Genomic DNA, 21,774 nt, shown 5'->3' with positions numbered 1-21,774 from the left:
TAATCACATGCTCTGCATAAATGAACCAAAGCAAATTTGATTTTGGCCTGTTTTGGTGCTACTTAACTAAAAATACTGTTTCTAAATTTTCGTAACTTGTTGGACTTAGTTACTAAATTAAGAGAGTAAATTTGGGGACAGGAAAACGTGAAATTCCATGAACTTCTTATCAGTCTCCTATCAGAGAAATTTTAGGGACTATATGTTTCCTCCCCATCCGTCTGTTTGTCTGTACGGCTGTCTGTCAGTCTGTCCACTCAGTTTTTGCATTTCTCTCAGCCATACTTCAAACTTTAGTATGAGTATAGCTACAGATCAGGTTCGAGTTTCAGGATTTAGGGTCACGGTCAAGGCACTTACTATTTTTAGCAGGGGTCGGTAGGGGACATGGATCGCTTTAGCAATATGCAGCATTCTTGTTAAATAATTTCCAGACACAACTTTTTGGCTATCAATGTTACATCATTGTAAGTGAGTTTGAATACGGAATACACTGGATATCTCTAGCATTAGAGTGAATTCATCCAATGTAAGGCCTACTGATTGGTGGTAACTGTACACTGATGTAAGATAATTATTCGACAGCAGACCTTCCATGCTAGCCTGATATATACCTGTGTTTTGTTACATCGTAAGCTGTGATGTTGGATGAATGGGCTAGTCGGAGCTAGTATAAAGGACAGAAAACTCTATTTCTATCGATTTTGCATTTTTTTTCTTTCCATCATGGAAAATTTCTCTACATTATCATTAAATAGAAGGGTGTATTGTAGCATGCACCAGACTAGAATAACAGGAGATCCTTCTCTGGAAATCTAATTATACATACTGCAGCCAATTAACCTGAAAAGTGTCAAGTTAATGAAAAAAATAGTTTTATAATAATGAAAAGTGTATGTCATATAAGATATTAAGTATGTTATAATGTACTTTTTGTTACTAAATTAGAGCTTTATTAGATTTTACACAAAAAACAGATATCTTTTTCTCTATCATTTTCTTCATTGGATTGAAATCAATATTACTGTACTATAAGTTAAAGTAAGAAATGATTTTTTTTTTTTTTAAATTCTTGATTCTAATTATTGAAAATTGTGGTGCAAAATTCTCTGCAATGTGGTTTAGGTACGGTAAATTACTGATCACTATAGATACTTGATGATGCGTCCTGTGGCAACGATGAGCCCCATTGACCTGCTAAAGCATGTTGATAGTCACTGGGACAGTACCATACCATACTTGAAATTCTAGTTTAGAGAAAGCGGTATTTGCTAACTTATTGTGCTCAGGTGTGTAGTTAGAAATATCCATCTTAACTGAAAGTGATGTCGTGGGTAGAGACTCAAGGTCTTTGGAGGGGATGGGTATCGATCCTTTGGTTTAATCCTATTTTCGGTACACATTTATCTCTCGGGCTTTGTAGTCTGTGCTTGGTTCAGATTGGTGCTCGTGTAATTACACATTTGGAAAACATCAATTAGATAATCTAATAGCAATAAAATGAGCAGGTATCTTTCAAATTATACATAAATATGCTTACTTTTTTTTCAATGTTTTAAGCAATTGAATTTTAAAGTGCTAGCAACAAATATCAATTTAAAGAAGGTGTCTTTTACTGTCTCAGCTTTAATGTGTAATCAGCTTTATCAAGTTTAATGATTTCGGTAGCAATATAAATTACAATTTATTGGATTTAAAAAAGATGGAATATAGATGATACCTATAATTGTCAGCTAAAAGTGTAGATCTAGTAAACCTAATATTTAAGAAAGAAAAGTAATAATAATAAGATCTGCATTTAAAAGTAATTATATATGTGACACATACTATATCAAATATCACAAATATTGAATTGTTCAATAAAAAAAAAGCAGGGGGGGGGGGGGGGGGGGGGTAATAGAAAACATGAAAAAGCAAAATCCTACTTGGATTTAAAACATTTACATTTAGTCTTGTATATGACCAGTATAAATGTATCAAAGTCCTCTGTTTTCATGATCATCACAGTTCTCAACATATTAAGTCGTGATGGTGATAAGCCCCATTTTTATCAACTAATTGTATTCCCATGGAGAACTTAGGAATGTGTCAAATAACATGTATATATATGTGTATGGAGTTGTGAGAAATTGGTGTAGATTTTATATATGTGTATGGAGTTGTGAGAAATTGGTGTAGATTTTATATGTGTGTATGGAGTTGTGAGAAATTGGTGTAGATTTTATATATGTGTATGGAGTTGTGAGAAATTGGTGTAGATTTTCTCATCTGTGTGCTGGCGTTGTGCGACCTTGGTGTCGCTTTTCTTTGTGTCGGCCGTTGTGCGCCTTGGTCTCGCTTTCTCTGTGTGTCTGGCGTTGTGCGCCATTGGTGTCGCTTTTCTCTGTGTGTCTGCGTTGTGCGCCCTTGGTGTCGCTTTTCTTTGTGTATGCCGTTGTGCGCCTTGGTGTCGCTTTTCTCTCTGTGGTCTGGCGTTGTGCGCCCTTGGTGTCGCTTTTCTCTCTGTGTCTGGCGTTGTGCCCCTTGGTGTCCTTTTCTCTGTGTGTCTGGCGTTGTGCGCCCTTGGTGTCGCTTTTCTTTGTGTGTCTGGCCTTGTGCGCCCTTGTTGTCGCTTTTTCTTTGTGTGTCTGGCGTTGTGCGCCCTGGGTGTCGCTTTTCTCTCTGTGTCTGGCGTTGTGCGCCCTTGGTGTCGCTTTTCTCTCTGTGTCTGGCGTTGTGCGCCCTTGGTGTCGCTTTTCTGTGTGTGTCTGGCGTTGTGCGCCTTGGTGTGCTTTTTGTGTAGGGCTTGTGGTTGGTGTCTTTATATGTGGGTCTGGGCGTTGTGGTGTGTAGTTTTCTCTTGTGTATGGCTTGTGGCCTTGGTGTCGCTTTTCTCTGTGTGTCTGGAGTTGTGCGCCTTGGTGTCGCTTTTTCTCTGTGTCTGGGTTGTGCGCACCTTGGTGTAGATTTTATACGTGTGTATGGAGTTGTGAGAAATTGGTGTAGATTTTATGTGTGTGTATGGAGTTGTGAGAAATTGGTGTAGATTTTTCATTATTTATCATCAGTGTTATTGTTTGTTTTGATTCATTTATGATATTAAGTTCAAATCAAAGCCAAGAATTAAGCAGATGGCATCACGGCGTGAAGGTTTATGTCTACGATTCTTTAGGCTTGTTTACACTGTGGAGTTATCATAATCAGAATGACTAATGATGATCATTGTTGGGACATTTACATTGATTTTGTATAGATTTAGCATCACTTGTTGATGATTACTGAGGCAGTTGTGTAATGGTTGCCATGCTTTATAATAAAGATTGAGGTTCCCTTGTGTACAGATAAACATGTGTAATTAAGATATTTTAATCTTTTAGAAACATCTACAACAGTTTTATGAAATCATCATGCAGCTCTTTGTTTAAAATAAATGTAATTTTTGAGAAAATTGGTCAAGACTTAATTGTGAGCAAATTTGAAATAGCATTGGTAGGCCAAATTATTGATAATGCAACTTGGTAGAAGAAAGACTATATTTATTTTTCAGAATAAAAAAATATAATTTCATTTTTAATACATGATCTAAAATATATGTATACCCTCAACCTGAGTTTTTTTTTACAGTTCTACTTATATAGTACAGTTAGGCTCGTAATTGAATAGATCTTCTGTAATTGATTTCTGACTTTCTGCTTCAGCAGCCGATTCCCCAGAACTCTTGAGGCGTTGATGCGAATTTGCCAATAAATTTTCTGTCATAAATTCATAACTGTCCACATAGGTCTGACAGGGCCTGTATGGATTCTGCTGATTTTCGTAACAGCATGTTCATAAATTCTTTTAGCATTAAATTGATTTTGTGATAAGTCTATAACCCAATAGTTATTTGTGTAGGGGCATGTTGTCTGTCATGTTGTCAATAAAAAAAAAACATGGAGAGAAAAATGGTTGTCTAGGGCATTACCTTGTTAAGTAGCTTTTACCACTGCTATGGGCTGTGGGCTCGATATATATCTATCACAAGTATATGTCTTACTTAGAGTGCTAGGAGCTCGAATTTTCTGGACCTGATTTCATCAACTTTCTTTAACTTAAGTAAATTCTTTAGCTGAAAATACTTTGTTGGAAAGCATTATTGGATTAAAGGGGGAAAATGTGGTTTGGTAAAAGAATTACCTTGCTTCAATTCTGTAATGCTTTCCCATGGAAAATTTTCTTTAAGTTGAGGAATATTGTTGAAAATGGCCCTGGGGTCTGATTTCAAGTTTGAATATGAGTATGGTATGATGTTGGACTTATGAGTATCATGGTATGTGGCCGGATATACAGGGTTTATGGTGATTGAGTACAGGGATACTCTATGGTGTGTGATATATATTGAGTACAGGGATACTCTTTGGTGTGTGATATATATAAAGGATCAGACATACATTTGAATGGCGTAGAAGAAAAAGACAACCTTTCAGGTATCAGACTTACTGACACACTGTTGAAATAAGTCTACCGCCATGGTTCGGGACAATGGTAGGAAAATTACCTAGCTTTCCTAATGAAATGTTAATGTCCTTTAACTGCCCCACAAATTCCATATAATAACCGAATGCTATAATGTGAAATAATGGCATGAGACAGAAGCAATACCATAGTTAGGGCAAAATTAAGCCGGGGCTAAGAGGCTTTGCTGTGTTCCCAGTGTAAAGAGCTCACCTGAGTTTGTTGTTAAGGCTGCAGTACAGGTGGAAATGGCACATTACTATACAGCATTACATATTGCTTTGTAGCGCGTGGTAAAACAGGTACAATAATGTATAACACAGGTGTTTATGGTCAATATCTCTACTTCACTGGCCAAGCCTATTTTCTTCAGTAAGAGGAAATTCATTTTAAAACAACAATTGTAGAAAACATATATAACAGATGCACCTTAAGGATTTTAATATTGGTAAGGTTTAACGATCCTTAATGATAAATCTGGTAAACTTTGATCAAGTTAATTTGTAGTTTGTACATGACTGGTAGGACTCGTAAAAAATAAGTAAAAAATACAGGTATAATTACAAGAGGCACACAAGGCCTGCAAGATTCACACTCTGTGGACATTGTTTCTGCATGTATGTGACTTAGGCAGAGTATTCACTTTATTTCATGTGGTTAAGTGTTATGAAAAATTGAGAAAGACAATTTTGTTGACTTTTTTCCTTCAACCTGAATGATGCAGCATATTTTCTAAAAAATAATTGTTATCGTGAAAACATGCATTCAGAGATCGATTAAAACTGAAAAGAAAGGGAAATGTTGCTTCAATTGGCATTTGTCAAAATGTTTTTACATGTACATTATTATAAACACTATATATATATGTATCATATGTTATACTCTATAAGTGTTATTAAAAGAGGTGAGAAAATGGAACATATCATTTTAAAGAAATGATTTTAATCCACTTATTGATGTTGCCCCAGCTATTTCCGACTTCAGAAATACTGCCAATATTACTGTAAACTCTTTTATTTAACAAGAAATTTATTTTGTGTGTATCACATTGAAACATCTCCTTTTAGGCATGTTATCTTGGAATAGTTGTAACAGTGCAGGTATTTCTGGCTAGGTGATTCCATGCCATATAGATTGTGGGTTTGAGGGCTCATCATGGACACAGTAAAAAATGTCCTTCCTTCATCATGTATGTTTGTATATCATGTTACAGTCCTACATCCACAATCGTATGTTAACTTACACAATGCTGTGCCATTTGTACATGGTTATTTGTCACACAGTGTACGGTTAGTGATAGTTATAGTACTTCGCACTGAAGATTTATTGCTGCAGGTTTCTCAGAAATCTTCTAATTCAATAACCAAACAGATGTTTGGTGCCCGTAAGTTCTTTTCTCGCTCACACCCAGGAGCCAGTGATTCGATTTAATTGGATCAATATTTCGGTGATGGTAGATATATATATATAAACCGACTGCCTTGAAGAGAATCTTGTTCAATTTGATGAATATTAAAGGACTATTGTAAATTTTGATAGACGCTTGAAAAATAAGACACTTGTATGTTTTGGTGAATTGTTGTAGGGATGTTATTTGCTCATTATGCTCATTATTTGATGAATTTTCTTAATTCTTCAGTCACACTTGCCTACTCTCCCTTATCGTCAGTCCCCTGCAGAATATATTCCCTACAGTTCACTTGTTTGGCCTGTGGGAGCACTAGCTACCTTGGAAGCCTTCAGTTTGACAAGATCAATATCCATCTTTTCATCAACCAATCCATCAAATTACTTAAATGAAGCTCTTCAGTCTTCTTTGCCTGGAAAATGGAAACATTATGCCGAGATGGCTACATTCATGTATCAGGGTGGTTATTGTATGCCATCTTACCGAACAAATGAGAGAACATATAAAATGTTTCTGATTGGTCAAAATTCCAGAAACCATTTTCAACAGAACCAATCAGATTATCAGATTTAGTTCATGAATAATTCATGAATTTAAGACTTTTTTTGCTAGTATCCAAAAGGGATAGGTCAGAGCTATGCAAAGACAGATTATGTTGGTACAGATCATGACCCTCCTTATAGGGAAAGGAAACTTACCGGTTTAGGATCCGAAATTTAGACATGAATTATCTATAAACCTTCTTTATTGTTCAGAATTTATAAAATTCCAATTGAATAAGAATAGTACTGTATTTGTAAAATTGAGGAAGTCTATAATAGACTTTTCTCAGGTTTGAAAATTTAAACATTCTCAATCCACAAGGAAACTCCAAGGGGTCGGCATGATTGCTTCTACGAATGAGAAATTTTTGGTGTCTTTGTGAATGTTTAAAGAGATGAATACATCTATGGATTTTGACATTCATGGAGTTCTGAACAAGAAAATAAATCTAGCAAAGATATATATAAATCGTATTAGTGAAAGTAAGGGATGGGTAGACAATAAAATAAAATTAACCAAAGATCTATTTAAATTGTATAAATCGTATGAGATAAAGTAAGAGAGTTAATTTTTAATTGGTAGATAATAAAATATCAAGCAAAGATTCATTTAAATTGTATGAATCGTGTTAGTGAAAATATAAGATTGTTCTGAAAGTAGTTTCATGAGAAATGTATCAAAATCATAATGTCATTTAACACCAGTGAAGGTTAGCAGATAATCAAACTGAGTAAATTCCGACTAACCACTAAGTCCTGTCTCAACCTTGTAAAAATCTCCTGAGTCTATCATACTTAAGTTTGACATTGATAGTGGTCCTATATCCTATACGCACTTTAAAATTTTGATTCAATTTCATGTTGAGAAAATGGAACACATCACTTTAAAGAAATGATTTTAATCCACTTATTGATGTGGCCCCAGCTATTTCCGACTACAGAAATATTTCCGACTACAGAAATACTGCCAATATCTCTGTAAACTCTTTTATTTAACAAGAAATGTATTTTGCGTGAAATTTGAAATCAATATTAAGCCAGGAGATACAGTTCTGGCTCATGCAGAGTATAGTGATATATGGGTGATATTTAAGCCAATTTGTCCTCATCTGCAGACACAAGTGTTGTTATATATAAATGGAAATCTTTTTCAAATATCTTCCCCTATGATATGAATGTATAATGAAATGAATTGCTGTGTTTAGAATAAGCTTCCATGCTATGAGGCTGAGCACCAATGATTAAGAAGAAGGTTTGGATAGTTACTAAATTTATCTGGCAAAAAGCCCATGTCTGGTAATAATTCCACCCATCTTTTGCAATTTGGTAAAAATGCTAACAAATGCTATTTGGTTGTCCTGCAATAAGTCACATGACCTCTTGACTTTGACTAAGATTTGATGTGTTGCCCCTGTAGGGGTTATAACAGAATAAAATTTGATATTGATATATGTGTATAGTGAGCTGGTTGGTATAAAATTTATCCTTGATGTTGAGAAGATCAAGGATTTTATATATTTACAAAGAAGATATTAAAGTTAATAATTCTGAACTATATATTTTCCTTTTATGAAGGCTATATGATTCTAAAATGTTTGATAAGTTGATATCTTTTCATGGCACTGAACTATTAAATTCTTTGGGTGACTCACCAAGATTTGTTTCGCAAAAGACTTGAGTATTAGATTGAGCTTCACCATTTTATAAAGTAGAAAAAATACAGATTTATCACTGCAGAGAAACAGTGGTGAAACAGACGACTATCAATGTAATGTAATTAGATCCCCTATAACTTGAGATGTGAGGGCCGCAGGAGCTTGGGAAAACCGTTCCAGTATATGTGGGCAACTTCTAGTTGCAAAAATGGCTTAGGATTAATATGGCTGACTTTTCCATGTATTTTAACTGCAACCAAAATTTCTTCTGACTGAAATTGCTCCATCACTTGCTAAATACAGTTTTGCTGGTGAGATTTCTTCTAGTAATATTTAATACTCTCCAGTGTTAAGTATTCGCATCTGATTCATTTATAGGTGAAAAGTGACATTTGCTTTCCTATAACGAAATTTATCATGTGATAGCTAAGCCAGGCACTCATGATGGGAATATCGTGGGTAATGGTAACCGTTTATACTTTAGTTATTGATAATCAAATGCAACTAACATTTAAAGGCAATGTATAGAAACTTTTCATACAGCATTTTAGATGGGAGGGTACGTGAGTCAAAACTGATGAGGAGGACGAGTCAGAACTTATGAGGATGGGGGTGTCATAATTGATGAGGAGGGTGAGTCAGAATCGAAGAAATGATGAAGAGGGTCAGAATTGATGAGGAGGGGGAGGGGGTCAGAATTGAAGAATAGGGGAAGTCAGTTGATGAGGAGGGGGGATAGTCAGAATTGATGAGGAGAGGAGTCAGAACTTATGAGGATGGGGGTCAGAATTGATGAGGAGGGGGGAGGGGGTCAGAATAGAAGAATAGGGGAAGTCAGTTGATGAGGAGAGGGGATAGTCAGAATTGATTTGGAGGGGGGATAGTCAGAATTGATTTGGAGGGGGGATAGTCAGAATTGATTTGGAGGGGAGTCAGAATTTGATGTAAGATTTGATGAGGAGGTAGGGAGAGGACAGAATTGATTTGGAGGGGGGGGGGGGGGGGTCACAGAGGTCAGTCAGAATTGATGAGGAGGGGCTCCGACTCAAAATTGATGAGGATGAAATGAACTGGTAACAGTTCAGTTTTTTTCCCCAGCAATGATTTTGTGATGTTATTGTTTTTCACTTTCGGCAAATTAAACAAGTCAAGCTGTGAGAAACCATTTTAACAGGGTGTTTACAGTCTAAAAAAAAAACTTGAATTTTTCTGTGTGGCCTTGAGAAGCCTGAAACCCTGGTCTGTGGCCTTCAGGAGTCCTTGAAAATGTGATTCAGTGTATTATGTAATTACAGAGACCTGGATATATGGAAAAGTATTTCGGATTAGGATTGGAAGAGCAACTCTTTATTTAAATCTTGCACGTTTCATAGAATTGCATTTGTTTGACAAACTGATAGACCTCAAAGAAATCAGCAAGTCAGCTCTGAAATTACACACAGGAAGTGTGAAACACACTCTGTACTGCGAACATCATTAATGTAAAATGTCTTTTATTTTGTATGACAAGTTCCTTGAAAAATTTAATTAGGGCCTTGAAAAGGACCTTGTCTTTGGTTTTACCAGATCTGGATGCATACTTAAGGGTGTAAATGATAAAAACAATTTGACACATTTTAAAGTTTTACGCATGAGCACATCTAATTATTAAAGACTTAATGGAAACCAATTGTTTGATTGTTGGGTTTACTAATACAAATCAATGTGTGAATTAAAAACTTTCCACGTAAAGGGAAGACAAGAATCCATAGAAAGCCATTATCACAAGTTCCCACGAGACATTTATCTGATCTGAACACTATTGCAGCAGCGACCAAGAAACAACAGATGGAGACAAAAGTCGGTCATATTGGCCTGATACTGAGCAGTGATTTTCAAGGGGAGATCAATATAAGAGCTAGTCAATTTGTTGTATGCAATCACAGAGTATGGTTTGAAACAAGCCTATTAATGTAGATAACTATCTGTGGTACACTAGGGATGCTGACTGGATCTGTATATAAACACAGGAGACCTCCAGTGCTCTGATTAATGTCCGCTCTCTACCCACTAAATTAATGGCCGTCCACTCCCTATAGTTGATTATTGTCATCGGACCATATTACCCCATATTAGTACTGTGATCTCGGTCCTTTTGGGAGTTACAGTATCCACTGAGGTATACATCATTTTCTATGGTCCTTATTTGTAGATATTATTGAGTCTATAAGTCTGGGGAAGAGGTCTGTAATACCTGTATCTATCCTACAATTAAGCTAGCTCGGGGCCAATATCAGAATAATATTGAATACACTACAGTGTTGTCTATTTCACTGCCATATACCACAATTCATTTCTGTAAAATGATGTGTATATAAGATATATAACTGGTTACAACCTTTATAAAACAAGATATGATGAAATGATCACATATATATTCCACTGAAAATGCTCAAATGTTAATGTTTCGTGGGAATAATCGTCTCCGTCAATCAGCCCATCCTGGTGATAAGTCCATCCATGTCTATTGCAGTTCAATAATGATAATAAAAAAACAATTAAAAAACACTATTTCATCGTCCAGCAATAAGCTTTCCTTGTTTTAAGGCAAAGTTTATGAGTTTTTTCGGGCCCAAGGTCCAGGTTATGAGTTGGACTCCTGAGGTGAAATATTTTAGGATTTCTACACTGATTCACATACTGTAGAATAAGTACACAATTTTAATGGGTATGAAGGAACTATATGCTGTATATCTTCCTTGTGTAGGTATTTCTAATCAGTTTTCTATGAATGTCTTGTTTTCTGTTATTACAGAGAACGCCTGCCAGGAGATGGCGAGGCGAGTCTGGAGGAGTTTGGTGACGATGACGATGACGGAATAGACTGTTTAGAAGATGATTATGTCGGGGGATCTGATGGTGAGGACAATTCTGTCCTATCATACAAAATGTCATCCACGTTAGGAAAAATATTTGTAAAATGGTCTTTGTTGCATAATACAGAAAAAATATGATGATGAATGCAGATTAAATGTCCTATTCCCAGGTTCTTGAAACAGTCTTTAGACGTTGTGTTTTTATCCCACAATTTAAGTCAATGTCTGTATGGTAATAAGTCCACCCATACTTATTACAGCTAACTAATAATGATAACAGATGCCTTTTTAATTGTCCTACAAATAAGCCTATACCTTACAATGAGTCAAAGTTGTTTATTTTGGCTTATTGGCTTTATAATAAGCTTATTACGTGATAAATATCTTCAAATTGTTAAAAAAAATAATGTTGAATACAATGTATCTCTGTAAATGGTTAGTTGAATATCATTTTAAATGTATTATTTGCTTGTGCTCTTCCAGGTGAATCGGATGGCTACTCCATCACCAGTAGTATTTCTCGACAATCATCTGCGGCCCGGTCTCGTGCAAGGTCTGCACGCCGGTCCGCTGCCCGATCTGCCAGCTCGACAAGTGAAGACTCACGACCTCGCACTGCCAAAGCTTCAGCCTCGGCCATTACCACAACTGAACAGGAAAAAGTCCCCCAATCTCCTCTCCGCCCAAGTCTCTTCCCAAACATCCCTCCCACCATCAACTTTGTTGTAGAGGGTGAGAAAGGTAAGATATCCTGTTTAATGGAGACAAAAGTAACTGGATATTGATCTTATTTGTGTGTATTATACAATGTATTCATACTGTCAGGGTCAAAGGTCACATTTGACTCTTCTATAATAAAAAGGTTGTCTACTGGTATTTCATAAAAAACCAAACAAATGAATATGATATCCATAGGTACCTGTCAAATCAAAGATAATTGCGTGCATGGGAGCATTGGTACGGATACATGCAGTTTTTTGTTCTGTATAAAATGTTTGTTTTGCTGCATCACAGGCCCTATATGCCTCTTTGTCATTTTGTGTGTTATATAACAGTGGAACAGTTACCGTGGGAATACAGAAAGTTACTGAAGTGGAGGATGAGTCCAATCACACCAAACATTGTCAAACACACGCTTGCTCGTGTGGGGTTCCGCATCACCAAACGTAAGTTTTTCGTTTTTCTCAGTTGTTAAGTAAAGTTTATAAATGATTCGGAAATCCCAGTCAGTGTGAAGCCGAGTTCCCCTTTGCATTGTTTTATTTTTTATGTCATATGTCATTGCCAACACTGACTTTATCAACACAATGTCACATCTAACACATCTGAAAGTACAATGAAAGTCAAGCCTAGGAGTAATGTAACACCGCCATCAAAATTTTTTTGTTTCACAGCTCACTTTTTAAAGTTTTTCAGAGACTTCCAAGGCAATAAGTTTACATCCCGTACCTTTCTCATTTGGTGTATATAATTAGTATAGGTCTATAGAAATGACAAAATGACGATGGAGTGTTGGAAATATTTGGAATTTTTATCTGAATTTACACATACAAAGTATTTTAGATTTTCATTTTTCATCACATCTAAGCTTAATTGTTAAGATCACATGTAGAATTTGATCATTGTGAAAAATATCTTATGTTTTTTGGATCAGATGCATTAATTTGGCATTGAAATTTATATTTATAAATTTATATATAAGTCCATCTTCAGTACTGGGACAAATTTGCATATTGCATATAAAATGTAAATATCTAATAAAATAAACATATTTGAAGTATCAGTTTTGTTTTGTTGTATGTGGCATACTTCTTGCAAATAAATCATGATATATGATTGGTCTGCATGTTATAGGTTATTTTGTAGACAAATAAAACCTAGCAAAAATGTGCACTTTTCAAGTGCAAAAGTGTGACATTTCCAACAGGTGATATGATACTGGTTTTTTTTACATTTATTTAATCTCCCAGTACAGTTTAAATGTGTCATTTTGCCAGAGCAGTCATGTATAAACACATACACTGTAAAAAAAAATCACAAACACGAGTGTACAATGAAGAATAATCATTTGAAGATGATCTTACGTTCACATCTCTCCGTGTCCTTTTTAAACCATTACTACAAGTTACCAGTTCTCTTACCATGCCGTGGATATAGTAGCATATTTTGTGCACGTAATGTTGAAATCATCTGACATAACATATTTTGAAATGATTTAGTGCAAAACTGTTACGTAAACATATTTTTTGAAGTCATCTATATCTCGTACACACTTCGTGTCCTCAGCGATACGAACATAAGATGCGGTGCTAACGCTGCTTTACGAAACAATATTTGCTAGCTTTACATCTCCAATGAAAACAACATCACGTGACTGCTTTGACACTGCAGCGTTCTTCATCGCTGATCACTCGGGCATTGTAAACGGACCATGGATGCGTTGGTGTCCCGTCTCCGGCCGCGACGGGACGAACGTAAGGAAGAGGTAAGTTTTCGTGTGTATACCCGATTAAAAATGAATGTATGATTTATATCCAAACTTTTGATTTCTAGCATCCGAAATGAGGACCCAACAAGTTATTTTAGTGCACTTTTTTGGTTCTGATAAGCATACATACGATGTTGTGGGTGTTTATTGACAAGCTGTTTCCAAAGGATGTTCGTGTCCATAGATTGAACAAAAGTCTACCATATACGTTCTCGAGTACTGCAAATGTTTCAGACCGATTTAGATGTGTTATATTGGATATTTTTCATTAATCAATTCAGTCAGCGAAAATATCGTTTGTGAAACTTGTCGATCACTTGGATTCCATCCATATTATGTTCGTATCGGAGACACGATAACAGTAGCCAACGGGAGTGTCCTTATAAGTGAACAAAAGCGAAAGTGAACAATTCATTATTCATATAATGCCTGCATGGAGATTTATTTTCAAATTTCAAAATTATATTTGTACAATCGACAGAAATGGTATTGATGCCTGAAATAGTTGTATTAGTGTTACATGTCAATGCGAGTTTACGTACGTATTGGAGACACAATAATTTCCCGGTGTTAGGTGTCTTTTATCCGAACATAAGATGGTTTGAAATAGTAGTAATTCCATAATGTTTACTTGATTGAAAATTACCAGTTGACTTCTAAATACAGAGATGAATTTCATTTTAACTTCTTTTGTGTATATTTATTTTGAACTTATCATCAATGTCAGAAAACAAATTATGTACGTATGATGGACACTACAAGATATTTAACTTGAAGTGTCCTACTTTGAACATAAAAACATACAATTTTCTTCTTTCAAATTTAAATAAAAAGGTATTTGTTTTATAAATCATATAGCTCTTATTAATGTTATTCTTACAGAATTATGACATTCAAGTTTAATATGAGAGTTTGACAGATTATTTCATTTACATTTTGTTCATATCATTGGACACCAAAATGAATTATTGTTTTCCAGTGTCTTTCTTTGAACATAAGGGCATATTGTTTTACAACCTAAAATTGAAATGATTCCATGACTTATTCAATTGTACAATTAAAAGGTTATATTAGTGTTTAAATTATGTCATTACAATATTTAATATGTGATTTTGAAGAACATTGCTTGATGTATTATGTTCATATCATTGGACACTGAAATTAATTCAGAATCCAGTGTCTTTCTTTGAACGTAAGACCATTCCATTTTATCACCTCAGAATGAAATGTTTTCTTGATTATAAAATTTTTGAAGTTATTATAGGCAATAATTATAAGGGTTTGAATTATGACATTGAAAATTATTTGTTGGTTTTATGTATTTTAATTTTCAATGTTTTATGTTCATATCAGAGGACACCAAAAATTAGTTCATACAATTTATCACTTTTAAACAGAAAAAACTTTAACTTTGCAATAATAGCAAATTATTGTAAATCAATTTGGTATTTATGGTATTATTATCCCTTTGAGTAAAGACAGTCTGCCGTGGGTTTATAGCATTCTTACCGTAGACCTTTACATACATGGTCCAAGTTGTCAGAACTATACATCTTCATTTCTGAAAAGATTTTGATCAAACTTCACACAAAGGTTATTAAGTGTGTGAATACCTTGATCAAGTTTGATGTTAACTTTGACTGAAATATTACCTACAAAGTGTAAATAACCCTTTGTTTATGTCTTTGTTAGGTTCCACCAATCGTTCGACAAAAAAAGAAAACAAATGCACAATACCAAAAAGATTTTCGCGAGAGAATGAAAAAAGATGTTGCTGTATATAAGAGCTACAGGGCATATGAAAGTCTTCGTATACAGGCTTTTCGTGCATCAATGACAGAAGAACAAAAACAAAAATATAATGAAAAGGCAAGAATTCGCAATCAGAGGTACAGACAGAAAAAAAAGTCAGAACCAGGCTTCAATATATATATTACAAATAAACGGGCATACACAAGAAATGCTACAGAAAAACAGAGAGAGACTTGGAAAAAAGTCAAGAGAGATCAAAGAAGTAACATGAGTGCACAGAAAAGGAGGAGGGTAAATGAGAGACGAAGAGAGTTATATGCCTTAAAGAAGCAAGGAAAAAAAGCAGTTTCCAACGCATCGTCATCTTCACGAAGTTCAAGTTCAAATACATCTGTCGTTCCATCTGGTGGATTCCCATCTGCAGCTGCTAAGCGAAAGGCTATTTCTAGGTCACTGCGAATACTCCCCACAGATGCAAATAAGTTTGCGGATGTTGTATCCAGTATCATCGCAAAAACTACACCAAATAAAAAAGCTGCCCTTATGAAAAAGTGCATTACATCCCCAGGTGCAAAGAAACGGTTAGACTACCTTGAAACAACACAGATGGGCATTAGGGACAAAATTGAAGAATTGAAATGTAGAAGAAACTCCAAGGACAACAGGCTGCGACGCATTCTACACAGTGCACTGCTTGCGAAAGGGAGAGTAAACAAAAGAATCAAAACACAATTTCAAATAAGCAGAAAATTGGCGACACAGTATGAAAAAAATAAAGATCTTGAAGTGAGGAGAAAAGAGCGAAAAGACACATTACCAATTGAAGTTGTCAACACAGTGGAAAACTTTTATGGCAAAATGTATATCTCAAGAGAGCTACCAAATCAGAGATCGGTCAAGAAGGATTTGTCGGTAAGGAAAGCACTGGAATGTTCTCTGAAGACAACATACACCAAATTCACTGAGGAAAACCCAGACCAGCAGATTTCCTACAGCAAATTTGCCAGTCTGAAACCAGATAATGTACTCCCAATGACAAAAAACAAATATTTACAGTGTTTATGCGAGTATTGTATAAATATTGATTTTAAAGTGAAAAGCTTGAAGTGTTTTTGTGTCCAGAAGAAGATACCTGTTGTTGCAAGTGACCGGTATGAGATGTCCCGTAATACTCTATGCCCAAAAGAGGGTGAATATTATCAAAAACATTGCATCGACAGAGAGTGTGAAAAATGTGGCATTGACAAGTTTGGGGATATTCTTGCCAGGCAATTTCAAGACTTTTCGGACAATCAGACAATATCGTGGCAGAAGTGGGAACAGGACGAAAAAACAACAGTTGTCAATGGGAATCCTGTTTCAAAAAAGTACATGGCCTTGAAATGCAAGACTGGATTGGTTGAGGAATGTCTGGATGAGTTGAAAAAACAACTTGTTCCCTTTTCAAAACATCTTTTCAATGCATTTTGGCAGACAAAGGAGTTTGAATATTTGAAAACAAATATTCCTAACAAATGGATGCTCATGTGCCTGGATTTTGCAGAAAATTATTGCTGTCGTCACCAAGACGAGGCACAAAGCGCACACTGGACATATGAACAGGTGACTATTCATCCTATTGTCGCTTATCATCGATGCCCAGTCCAAGACTGCAATGAGTCAATGCATCATTCCTTGGTGTTTATTTCAGAAGATCATAAGCATGATTACCACTTTGTACAACATTCAGTAACAAAAGCAAATGAATTTCTGATGCAAAGTGGTCTGGAAATTGAAAAAGAAATTCACTACTCTGATGGGGCACCTTCTCAATACAAATGCAAATACAACTTCATGGATTTGTCATCTAGCCAAGATGATTTTGGATTTGGAACGGAAAAGCATTTTTTCGGTTCGCGTCATGGGAAGGGGCCATGCGATGGTGAGATAGGCGTCATCAAACGTAGTGCGTCCCTGGCCGTGTCTTCACGTAGAGCTGTCCTATCAAACGCAACAGATTTTTACAACTTTGCCAAGAACAACTTATCAATCCCAAAGGAAGAAAGTAGCCACTGTCACAAGAAAAGATCATTTTTCTTTGTGAAACATAATGACATCAACAGAAATCGCAATAGCAGAATGGAAAACCTGAAAACGTTAAAGGACTCCAGGTCACTGCATTCTTTTAGGGGTATCCAGTCAGGCATTGTAACATCAAGAGAAAGAAGTTGTTTTTGTAAAGAGTGTGTGGGGCCACAGAATGAGATGGGGGTGTGTCAGCATCAGAATCTCACTGGCACTTGGAAAATCAGCAATCTGAAGACCAACCCCAGGAATGGTTAGTATACAATAATACATACATGTAAAAATCAACAAAATCATATCTACTCAAAATGATTTACTACTCCTGTACAATTTATCTATACATTTAATGTATGTCATTTATTCATTATTGATAAGTATAAACACAACCAAGTAGTATAGATTAAAATTTAAGAATTTAAATGTCATGAGTAGCACTTAAAAACATTCATTCAAGTAATATATTATAATTATATTGTTCTATTTCAAAACATAGGTGCCCAGCGAGGAGCAAGAGGTGCGTATCGAGCAAGAGGGGCCCGGCGAGGAGCTAGAGGGACACGGCGAGAAGTGACAGCAGGAAGTGACACCAATAGTGAAAGTGAATATGATGTAGACATGACAGAATGTGAAAGAACAAGAGGTGCCCGGCGAGGAGCAAGAACAAGAGGTGCCCGGCGAGGAGCAAGAGCAAGAGGTGCCCAGCAAGGAGCAAGAACAAGAGGTGCCCGGCGAGGAGCAAGAGCAAGAGGTGCCAGGCGAGGAGCAAGAGGTGCCCAGCAAGGAGCAAGAGCAAGAGGTGCCCAGCAAGGAGCAAGAGGGACACGGCGAGAAGTGACAGCAGGAAGTGACACCAGTAGTGAAAGTGAATATGATGATGTAGACATGTCAGAATGTGAAGATGAAATCATACCAGAGTCAGACCATGGAACGTCGCAAGATTTAGATGATCCTGTTGGTCATCAAGAAACAAGGTACAATTATATAACTGTAGAAATGTCTGCCCTTAGTTTTACTGAAAATTGCCTTATTTCTGCAATAAAGTAAAGTTACTATTTCAGTACAGGTCATATTCCAATTTCTTCATAAAAACTTGTAAAGATCAAGACCAAAATTATTGATAAAAATATTTTTACTGGTACAAATTGTTGAAAAATGAGACTATAAACTGAAGATGAAAAATGATGCTATTATATATATATTGTTTTCAATTGGTTAATGCAGGAGTTTTGTTTCTTATATATATTTTATTTACAGTTTTACAAGTGACAGGGATGCATTGGAAATTCTAAATATTGAAGTACCTGTGTTGTTTGACAATGAAACTGATGAATCCTACTGTGTCGACATGACAAGTGCTGTATTGGACTTCCTCAATTCCAGGTATGTATGGTTAAAGATTGGATCATAACTTTTCTAAAGGTAGGTAAGTTACGTACAGCTTGAAAAAGTAAATGCAGAATTTAAGACAAATGCTGTATTTATCCATATTCAATACATATTGATTAATTAATTAACTGGATCTAATTGTTTTTCCTGAATGTATTATGCAGAGGTAACCTCTCCTTGTCTATCCACAGCCTCATTGAAGAAAAGGAGCCACCAGCCATGATGAATGATGACGGGCAGCCTCCAGTGAAATCTATCCACAGCCTCATTGATGAAAATGAGCCACCAGCCATGATGAATGATGACGGGCAGCCTCCAGTCGAGTCTATCCACAGCCTCATTGATGAAAATGAGCCACCAGCCATGATGAAAGATGACAGACAGCCTCCAGTGAAATATATCCACAGCCTCATTGATGAAAATGAGCCACCAGCCTTGATGAATGATGACGGGCAGCCTCCAGTGAAATCTATCCACAGCCTCATTGATGAAAATGAGCCACCAGCCATGATGAATGATGACGGGCAGCCTCCAGTCGAGTCTATCCACAGCCTCATTGATGAAAATGAGCCACCAGCCATGATGAATGATGACGGGCAGCCTCCAGTGAAATCTATCCACAGCCTCATTGATGAAAATGAGCCACCAGCCATGATGAATGATGACGGGCAGCCTCCAGTCGAGTCTATCCACAGCCTCATTGATGAAAATGAGCCACCAGCTATGATGAATGATGAGAGGCAGCCTCCAGTTGAGTCTATCCACAGCCTCATTGATGAAAATGAGCCACCAGCTATGATGAAAGATGATGGGCAGCATCCAGCTGACTCTATTTCGACCCCAGTTACAGGGTAAGGCAAAAGAAATAAATTACTTTGTCCTCAGGATCTCCCTTATACTGTTTTTAGGAAAAAGGCAGTTTTTTTTCTGGGACACTATCCAAATTGATTTCAATCAAAATTTCTCATGTTAAACATGAATTAAAGAATGTCCATATGAACCCTCGTACGTTTTTTTTAGCTCATCGAAGTGGTGGATATATTTTTATGGGGGAGTCTTTACAAAATGTTGATGCAGTGAACATGTCCCTTTAAGCCACATGTATTCCTTTTCGATTGTAGACTTTCGTTAGAATCACTGGTTTTAATCATGCCTGTTGACAATAGTCATTAAATAATATAGATCTATGATATGACAGCTAATTTATAAATACCCTTTAAATATTCGACGTAATGATATCGTCATTAATACACTATTGATTGTTATTGTCCCAAGCTGTTTTAAGTGTGGTGATCATAGTTAAGTTAAATCATTTTTCTAATCATTTGTTCAGGATTAATGTTGGAACACATGTTGAAATTCAACATGGTTCACAGCATTTACCAGCTGTTGTAAGTAATTTTGAAGTTGTGACAACTTCCTAAAGTTTGCATGCTGTTATAGTTTGTACTATTTTTTCATCTTGTTTATTAGTTATTTGTTTTGTATAAATTAAAAATGAAGAAAATCAATAATGGTTGTAAAGGATAACATGGAGAGGTACAGTTAAATTGTGTTTAAGTTTGAATTGTTAATTTTGCGAAAAAATACTGTGACTGTTTAATGATATGTAAATTTTCATCAACCAACTTCATTTGTTATATTCTGTTCACTCATCAAATTTACTTTTCTTATCTTCCATTTTTAAAAGAATTGTTTAAAAAACTTTTATCTTGTCTTAAAATTTAACATGTACCTAATTCCTTTGACAGGTTATTGATATGCAGCCAGATAAACTGCTGTGGATACAGTTCTTTGAAAAGAAGGGGAAGAAATCAAAATGGACCCTTAATTCCAAAAAGTTTTGTGCTGTTGTTAACGACATTGTCAGAGTTATTCCAGCCCCTGATCTCGTATGGGAAGGAGGCAGTCGATTTTACTACACATTTTAAGTGTCGGCCAAAATTGGAATTCGGGAAGGAGACTGAATTTTGTTATAAATAATTTTCAAGTATCCTGCCTGCTGTAATTTCTACTTCTTGTACATCCTACCAAAATTTCTGTTAGCCATGCAAAATGAATCTCTCTTGTCAGTTACGCCACCTGATTGATTTATCCATGGTTTGTTGATACAGCATAACACAATGCAAGTCATGTTTTTTTAAGGTAAAAGAAAAATCATTTGCAAACATGTAACTATCTATCATAAAGACTTTATTAATAATCATATAAACATCAATGAATTATAATTCCTTTCATTCAAAATGTAATATTATTGGTTCTTTCATTCAAAATGTAATATTATTGGAACCAAAATTTAATGTAACGGACTGTCATGGTCACTGATTTCAAATATTTTGAAAAGCATACACTTTTTTTTGAAAACTTTAATAATGGTGTTTGTGATCATTATTTTTGTTTGTTGATCACTTTCTATGACTTGCCATTAATCCATGAAGATTACTAGATGTTTGTTTGTGACAGACATTCAAAAACTTCACAAAATAATTTGTCATAAATTCTAGTGTGACTTTTAGTGGAGAATGTTGATTAAGTTTCAATCTTACGTAAGTAATGGTGTCCAAATTTACCATTTGTGTCCCAGTTACTTACATAAGAATACTAATTTACAACTGAAATGATATAATAGTAACAACCAAATGATATGGGAAAGATGTACACTTTGTATTCATTGGATTAATCAAATAATATATAGACTTGAATGAAGATAGAAGCGCCATATTCAAAATAAATATTCAATCTTATGTAAGTAATGGTGTCCAAATATTTTTATCTGATAATTTTTTTTGTTTTAACATTGAACTTTTTAGAAATAGTTTTGCCTGAGTATATAGAGACTGAGTTATAATATACATTATGTAAATAACAATTTAGTTTTTACTTTTAAGGTCTAGTGTGCTTTCTTGGACACCATGTTACTTACGTAAGGATTCATGTGGCTTCAATGAATTGGTAGATGAGGCTAAAACGATCCATTGTATTATCTCGCAGCATTTAATTCTTGAATTGTACATATGTCAACTACATAAAACTACAATCTGTTCTAAAATAAATTCATTTTGAAAATTCTGACCTGCTGTCACACTATTTGTCCCAGTACTGAAGACATGCTTATATAAGTACTGGTAACTGAAATTGTAGTATATAAGGA

At 35.5% G+C, this 21,774-nt stretch overlaps 2 protein-coding genes across 3 annotated transcripts in view; both read left to right on the top strand.

Moving 5' to 3' along the window:
• Positions 1 to 21,774, top strand: part of LOC117343465 (tubulin polyglutamylase TTLL4-like) — a 74,487-nt gene that overhangs the window by 37,009 nt on the left and 15,704 nt on the right. For both annotated transcript variants that reach the window (XM_033905823.1, XM_033905822.1), the window contains 3 exons: positions 10,873 to 10,976; positions 11,417 to 11,674; positions 11,989 to 12,099. In XM_033905823.1, the coding sequence (XP_033761714.1) occupies positions 10,873 to 10,976; positions 11,417 to 11,674; positions 11,989 to 12,099 (473 nt within the window). The remainder of the gene's footprint in view (positions 1 to 10,872; positions 10,977 to 11,416; positions 11,675 to 11,988; positions 12,100 to 21,774) is intronic.
• On the top strand, positions 12,749 to 21,692 carry LOC117343464. Its single transcript, XM_033905821.1, has 6 exons — positions 12,749 to 13,418; positions 15,114 to 17,490; positions 17,731 to 18,208; positions 18,492 to 18,617; positions 18,815 to 19,474; positions 20,375 to 21,692. The coding sequence occupies exons 1-6, from the start codon at positions 13,365 to 13,367 to the stop codon at positions 20,604 to 20,606; spliced, it is 3,927 nt and encodes a 1,308-aa protein (XP_033761712.1). The 5' UTR covers positions 12,749 to 13,364; the 3' UTR covers positions 20,607 to 21,692.

Source organism: Pecten maximus, chromosome 15 (genome assembly GCF_902652985.1).
Source record: "Pecten maximus chromosome 15, xPecMax1.1, whole genome shotgun sequence".
NCBI lineage: Eukaryota > Metazoa > Mollusca > Bivalvia > Pectinida > Pectinidae > Pecten > Pecten maximus.
Note: the sequence above shows the minus strand (reverse complement) of the source record. Positions and strands in the feature narration are given on the sequence as shown.